This window comes from Symphalangus syndactylus, chromosome 16, assembly GCF_028878055.3.
Source record: "Symphalangus syndactylus isolate Jambi chromosome 16, NHGRI_mSymSyn1-v2.1_pri, whole genome shotgun sequence".
Classification (NCBI taxonomy): Eukaryota; Metazoa; Chordata; class Mammalia; order Primates; family Hylobatidae; genus Symphalangus; species Symphalangus syndactylus.
The window spans coordinates 15,276,104-15,283,532 of NC_072438.2; the positions used below are offsets into that span (position 1 = coordinate 15,276,104).

At 43.7% G+C, this 7,429-nt stretch overlaps 1 protein-coding gene across 2 annotated transcripts; it reads left to right on the forward strand.

Moving 5' to 3' along the window:
* Positions 1 to 1,502: 1,502 nt before the first annotated feature.
* Positions 1,503 to 3,763, forward strand: MRFAP1L1 (Morf4 family associated protein 1 like 1). Of its 2 annotated transcripts, none has more exons than XM_055246037.2 (2): positions 1,503 to 2,243; positions 2,827 to 3,763. In XM_055246037.2, the coding sequence occupies exon 1, from the start codon at positions 1,845 to 1,847 to the stop codon at positions 2,226 to 2,228; it is 384 nt and encodes a 127-aa protein (XP_055102012.1). In that variant the 5' UTR covers positions 1,503 to 1,844; the 3' UTR covers positions 2,229 to 2,243; positions 2,827 to 3,763. The 2 variants fall into 2 exon arrangements, with proteins under 2 accessions (XP_055102012.1, XP_055102013.1); XM_055246038.2 differs by having other exon boundaries at positions 1,586 to 2,248.
* Positions 3,764 to 7,429: the final 3,666 nt, after the last annotated feature.

Below are 7,429 nucleotides of genomic sequence, written 5' to 3' on the forward strand. Positions count from 1 at the left end.
TCATCTGCAATTCAGGAAGACAGCCCTCAACTCCAGAAACCAAATTTGCTGGCATCTTAATCATGGACTTCTGGCCTCCAGAACTGTGAGAAGATAAATGTCTGTGTTTAAGCCACCTGGTCTATAGTATTTTGTTATGGTGTCCAGAGTATACTAAGACATCCATCGAGGATGTATAAGAGTTCTAGTTGCTCCACATCTTCCCCAACACTTGGTATTGTCAGTATTTTAAATTTTAGTCATTCTAGTGGATGTATAGTGCTTCCTCATTGTGGTTTTTATCTGCATTTCCCTATTGAATCATGACATTGAACACCTTTTCATATACTTACTAGCCATTTGGATATTCTCTTTTGTTAAGTACTAGCCTGTCTTTTGCCCATTTTAAAATTTTGTCTTTTCCTTCTTGATCTGTAGGAGTTCTCAATATATTCTGCATATGAGTCCTTTGTCAGATATAACTATTGAAAATATCTTTTTTCACGATGTCTTACTCTTTCCCTCTTTATGTTCTTTTGATGAACATCTACTAGAATGTTGGTGTTTGCAAAACTGTTTCACGCACATCATCTTACAAATCCCTCTTCCCGCTGACAGATACTGAGGCTGGGGCCATTGGTCTTTATCAGACTGGAAAACTGAAGCTCTGATCTGTGGCACTTCGGTAAGAAGGATCCCCCCTCACACTCATATTACTACTAGTGTGGCACTGGGTGACTAAGCCTAGCAACAGACTTCCTCCATTCCGCAATGGCATTAGGTTGGTGATCAAAATGTATTGACCATCAAAGCCACATTTACTAGGTCCTTGCTGACTTTCAGGACCTGTGGAGGGACATAAAGGTGGGACATAAAGGTGACCAAGACCAGAACCTGTCCCCAAACAGCCTCCAGTCTGGTAGAAGCACTTATGTACTAGAGAAGAATTCCTGTCTCTAAAGCATCCCCTAAGGCCCTGCTTGACGCCAGGCTGACAGGAGGGGCGGAGGACAGAACTGAAACAGAAGTGGCCCTTTACCTTGAAGACCTTACAGACTGGCGAAGAGAGACCAAAAACCACGGGCCAGAACCACCCAAGGCGGCGAGAGAAGTTCCCCCCAGGACAAAAGTATGAGCCAGGGGTGGGGAGGACAGAAGGACGGGTTCCATTCTAGAACAGTGAGCAGGGACTGTGGACCCACATTGCTTTGGGCTCAAATCACGACTTTTAGCCCGGTTTTTACCTCTCTTATAGGTTCGTTGTGAGGGCTAAGTGAATTCATATAAATTAATTCAAGCTTGTGCATGCTTAGTAAGCGCTGTGAACGCCAGCCAGTCTTATTCAAATATAGGGAAGGGAGGGTCACTTTTACTTAAAAAAAAATAATAAAAGTAAAAGCCCTCTGAAGGGAAGCTTTAGATGAAGACGCGAACAAACCTGCCGCCACCGATCTAAATTAGAGGGCGAGGCGGGGCGCCGGGAAGCAGCTGGTGATGGACGTGCGCGCGCCCGAGGCCACTTTACGTGCGCGCGCCCGCTACCAGGTCTTGCCGAAGGCGTGACCGTAAAGGGGCCTGGCTCTGTCGTGAAAAGGCCGCAAAAAGGCCGAGGGCGAGTTGACGGCCGCGACTCCATTTTGTAGGCCGCTTCGCTGTGTGCATCCACGGCGATTCTTCCCACAGAGTTGTGAAGCGAAAGGCTTACAATTAAAAGGAAGAAAAAAAAAAAAAAGATAATTCGGGAGTACAATTGACAAAGCGTGTGGGTCGCTCAGCCTCCAGCAGTAACTGCTGATCTCCAGTTCCTGGGGGGTTCCGGTGAGAAGAACGCCCCTACTGCGGTACTGAAGAAACGGCAGGAAGAGATGCGGCCCCTGGACATAGACGAGGTGGAAGCGCCTGAGGAAGTGGAGGTGCTAGAGCCCGAGGAGGATTTCGAGCAGTTCCTGCTGCCGGTCATCAACGAGATGCGCGAGGACATCGCGTCTCTTATACGCGAGCACGGGCGGGCGTACCTGCGGACCAGGAGCAAGCTGTGGGAGATGGACAATATGCTTATCCAGATCAAAACGCAGGTGGAGGCCTCGGAGGAGAGCGCCCTCAATCACGTGCAGCACCCAAGTGGCGAAGCTGACGAGAGAGTGTCGGAGTTGTGCGAGAAGGCTGAGGAGAAAGCCAAGGAGATTGCGAAGATGGCAGAGATGCTGGTCGAACTCGTCTGGCGAATAGAGAGAAGCGAGTCTTCTTGAAGGAGGAGATCGGTGGTAAGGTCGGAAACTAGCTGGAACTTGGATGGAACTCAGTAGTCGCCCTAAGCATGGTTAAACCGCGCCCTGTAAAAAGTTATGTTCTAGACCTGCATCCCCCATTTTATTGCATCAAAAATTGAGCATTGGGAACAAAGTTGGGGTCAAGAGGAAAGAATGCGTGCTGGTTTTGTTAGGTGTTAGTATACCGTTTTTTTGTGGCCTCTCCCTCCCACACTGGTAATTAGAGAAAAATAACGGTAACTTCGGGTTTGTTTTTGTGAAACATGAAAGTCAATTCTAATAGGGCAGTCGCCAGAAGTAGACCTGTCTAGGCACTAAGGGAGTTTGGGGAAAGCCAAGGAAGACGTAGGCCGTAGAGCACAGTGGAACGCAGGCTGAGAACGCAGGGAAAGAGAAATAAAGAGTAAAGCCAGAGGCCATTACCTGAAATTTCCAGATTGTTCTATGAGGTCTGTCAGAGGACCGTGTCTCAAAGAAGTGGCATTCTTCTGGGTGGTTCACATTTATTTTTAACATCAGGATATGGAACTTTGAGAGTCAATGTCTTCATGGTAAATTTCTCCCAATTGTGCTTTAGGTTCACAGCTGAGGACTGTAGTCAACTGGTAAGGATGAACTGACACCTTGAGGAAACTGAAACAGCTTGTCATTTTCTCTGTTTTGTATGTTTTTTACCCCCATGTAACAGTCTCCCTTATGGTCAGTGATTGATGACCTCGATGTGGATTTAGATCACCAAATGTGTTTGGTTCTGGAAATATAACTTTTGTCGAAGAAATACTCTCAGAAGAGAAATGGGGCTTAATTAAGTTGTTTTCGTGGTCACGTTTATTCTTGTTACTTCGCTGTGTTTTTGAAATGTCGGGCATGGCCTTGTATTTTGCTGTTACCTTTGTGACCTGGTTGTTTTTTGGAACACTTCAAGACTTGGGATCAGAATCTTCCAACTTTAGAGGTGCAATGGAAGACACTACACTACTTGGTTGAGCCTGGTGAAGAATGTATTAATGAGACTGCTTTGCATAAAGCTGGGAAGAATGAGAAGACAGTTGGAGATGGAAGATGGTTTTGTATATATTTTGGAACTTTAGTTCCTCTGTGAGACAAAAGAGGAGAGCTATGTTTTGTGGCACATTGTCTGATATATATTGTGTAACCTGTCAGGTGAGTCGATTTAGACAACATAGCTGACCTTTTATGACGAGGCAGTTTGAATAGAGACAATTGTAATACCCTCACACATTATAGGGGCATCAGAGAATGGCATCGAAGAGACAGTCTACAGAGAGCTTTAAGAGGCCGGAGAAAGGAAAAGACATTATCAGGGCCTGGAAAGTCTCTTCCAGTTCATCAGCGTAGTAGACCTGTCAGATTGGAGGTCAAAGTCAAACGTATAATAAGTGTTAATTTGCCTTGAAAAACAAAAACCTAAAAAGCCTTTTTTAAGAAATAAATTTTTTGTTCACATGACCAAAGCCCCTCCTGTGTGTGCTAATAAAAGAATCATAAACAAATTTGTTTGAAATGGATGTTCTTCGTTGAATGTCATCAAATGAGGTTGAACTGCTTGTAGTTAAAGGCTTACCAAGAGCCTTTAACCAAGAGGGAGAATTATTTCTGGAAGGTGCTATGGAGATGAGCTGACAGAACACTCAGTTCTGAAGAGAAAAACTTTCGGCCATCCTCTGGGCCAAGCCCCTGCTTTTCAGCAGCGGAAGTGTGTTTAGTCAAGTAGTGGGAATGTAACGTGCTTCATATCCTATCCAAGGCACTAGGAACGTAAAGGTAAGACATGGATGGGGTGAAGGTGTGGGACAGAAATGGAAACAAGGAATTGCGATATAGAGTGCGTGGGTATCTTGTGGGAGCCCTGAGGCGGGAGTCAACTCTTCGTAGGGAAGTGTGTGAATTCAGAGCAGGTGACTTACCTGGGCCTGAAAAGTAGAAATGAATGAAGGCGTATAAGGGACAGGGATCGAAGTGAGCAAAAGCCTTTCGAGTTCCAGCACTGGGGAGATGGCCATTGAGCTGGATGTTAAGGAGTGTGGAAGGGGTTGTGGGAGACAGAGTGAAATTGGCAGGCAGGGCCAAGAGGTTTTTGTTAAGGAGTTAATTCATCTTCATAAGCCTGTACTTCAGTGAGGTTTCTTCACCCTGGAATGTTTTCTCACAGAGTGCTAATGGATGCTCAGAGCCATAGCGTAGGCATGGTACAATTTCCAGAATCACTAAATCTAATTTCATAAAAATAGATACATGATCATCATAAGCTCAGATACATGTTTTGGATTAATGTGTAAAATAGGCATTTTAAAAATAAGTACCTGAGCACAGAAAAATCACAGAAGCTGTTTCCGGCTTTGTCGTGATATCTAAGATCCCTGCTCATGTGCCTGCCCGTCTGGGTTCTTCAGTAAAAACGAGAAGTACAGCTGGGGAGCCATAATTTCTGATAATCGAGGGAATGGCTGTCACATCTGTAGTTTAGAAAGATTACCCAAGACTGCGTATGGATTAATGTGAGTTTGAGTGTGGGCTAGAAGATAGGGGCAGGTGCAGAAATAGAGATGGGAAGTGAGGGCCTGAACTGGGGCAGAATGAGTGGGAAGGACCAGCTAGGCTTTTCTGGAGCCAAGACTTGGTGTCTTTCTGTATCAGTCAACTAGACTAAACTGCTGTAAAAGGCTTAGTGGCTTGCAACACCCGAGGATTTTTTTTTCTTATTCATATTGATGTATTAATACATTGTAGGTGAGTTGTTCCATATTCTCTTAATTCCAGGAGCTGGCTAAAGGAGCAGCTGCTCTTTGGGATATTGTGGATCTTGATTGTGAAAGCTGTTATTTACAAGTTACCTGATGGATTGAAAAACATGCTTTGGGGGTGAAAAATCTGAGTCCTGTACATAAACACTCAGAGACACACACGCATACTATATATGTGCTATATACATACACATATGTGCATATATACTATGTATATGTATGTTTTTCCCCTCGATTGACCATAGATTATAATCACACATAGGATTGCATTTCATCTCTTTTGTATCCTAGGGTTTTTTGGTTTTTTTTTCTAAGTCTCCTTCAAATTTAGAGCCTAAAGAGTGTTCTGAATCATTTTTGAGCCTTAGCTCTTAGGCAGAGCATTGTAGTGACAGGCTAATTGTCTTAACCCATGTTGTGATGAAAAAATAATTTAGAGATATTGAGAGTTTTGTCTCTATTTCCTATTTAACTTACACATTTTCCTTTCATTGAACGATGTATCAGTGGAATTTTCGGATCAGCTTCTGTTAGTAGCTCTGAAAGTCATTGGTCTGTCGTGTGTGAGTCATTCATGCCCAAACTCCCCTTGCTCTAAAATCTGAAATTCTATGCTTTCTTCTGAAAGACTGGGCAAATTCTTTAACCTTCACTGGCATCAGCTGGCTAGTGATGGCTGAGTCTTCAATAATGTTTTGTTTGACTTGCTTCAGCCCAGAGTTTTGTTTTTTCTGAAAATACTTTTAATGTGCAGTATCCATATGGGTCACTATGCCACTTTTCTAGTCTCTGCTCAGCCTTACAATACCAGAGAGGTCTTCCCATGCCACTCTTTTTAAAATAGCACTGCCATCCCCTATTACTCTTTGTCTTCTTTTATTTTTCTTTTCACTACTTAATGTGTGATTATTTGTGCATTTTCTGACTTCTCTCTGTAGAATGTCAGCCCCTTGAGGGCAGAGACTTTATTCACTGCTGAATTCCTAGCACTTAGACCAGTGCCTGGCACCTGGTTGGTATCTAATACTCATTGAATGAATAAGTGCCAATTAAGTATGTAAATTAACTTAATTGTGTCTGCTACCAATGCAAATAGGTGAATTTTCTGAGCCAGAAACTTCAGTGTCATTCTTGACGCCCCTCCTCAGCAGTCCCTTCTAGCACTAGTATGTTGGTTCTTCCTAGAATACACCTTGGATTCATCTACCTTCCTTCCTACCCCAAGCCACTAGTGTGACAGTCTCCTAACTGGCCTCCCAGCTTTCAGTTTTATTCCAATCCTGCTCCTTCACAAATTAGCTAGAATGAATTAGGTTATGTCAATTCCCTGCTTGAAACTTTTTTTTTTTTTTTTTTTGAGACGGACTCTCGCTCTGTCGCCCAGACTGGAGTGCAGTGGCGCCATCTCGGCTCACTGCAAGCTCCGCCTCCTGGGTTCATGCCATTCTCCTGCCTCAGCCTCTCTGAGTAGCTGGGACTACAGCCCGCCACCACGCCCAGCTAATTTTTTTGTATTTTTAGGGGTTTCACCGTGGTCTCGATCTCCTCACCTGGTAATCCGCCCGCCTCGGCCTCCCAAAGTGCTGGGATTACAAGCGTGAGCCACCGCGCCTGGCCTGAAACTCTTAAATTTTTTTTTTTTTTGCCACAGATGTTTTTATTTATTCATCAGCATTAACTTAGCTCCTACTATATACCAGGCACTGTTCTAACTACTGAGAGATACAGCACTAAACAGATAGTACAAAAGTTCTGCCCTCTGGGGATTCATTCTAGTTGTGGAGAAACACAATAAGCAAGGTAAATAAGTGCTAAAACTATTCATGTATTCAACATATATAGTAGAATATATTCAAGAATTTCTGCCATGTCCAGAGCTGTCTCATCATAGTTTTCCTCAGTCACCCTAAATTTAAACGCCCTCCCTGGTCCTCTCCCAAATTTAATCTTCAGAATGTTCCAGCTTTCCTGCCTCATGACTTGTCTTCCACCTCTTTGCAAACTTCCTCTAATACCTACCTCAACCAAGGTCTGGCTGTCCCTGAACCCCAGCCTCCACAGCCTCCATGTGCAACTCCCCAAAACACTTTCTGGGTTTCAGCTTTCTGGGTAAAGCCACAGAGAATATGGATACCGAGGTGCGTTCGGGGCTGCAATTTGTTAGGCAGTTGCAATTTCTTTAAAATGTGCTGTGTCTATGTTTGTATACAGTCAGTTCTCATTATTTGCAGTAGTTATATAAAGTCACCAAAAACACTGAATTAGCAAATACTATAATACTTCACTGCCCCTAAGGAAAATAGAGGATTAGGTTCCCACTAGTCCCTGGCTGCATTTTTCATCAACTGATCCATACGTAACCATGTTTAACCTTGTGTTTCTGTTTAAAGACATCGTAATTAACATATACTATTG

What these genes read in the sequence shown, in the direction of transcription:
- MRFAP1L1 (XM_055246037.2), top strand. Translation starts at nt 1,845, where the DNA reads ATGCGGCCCCTGGACATAGACGAGGTGGAAGCGCCTGAGGAAGTGGAG.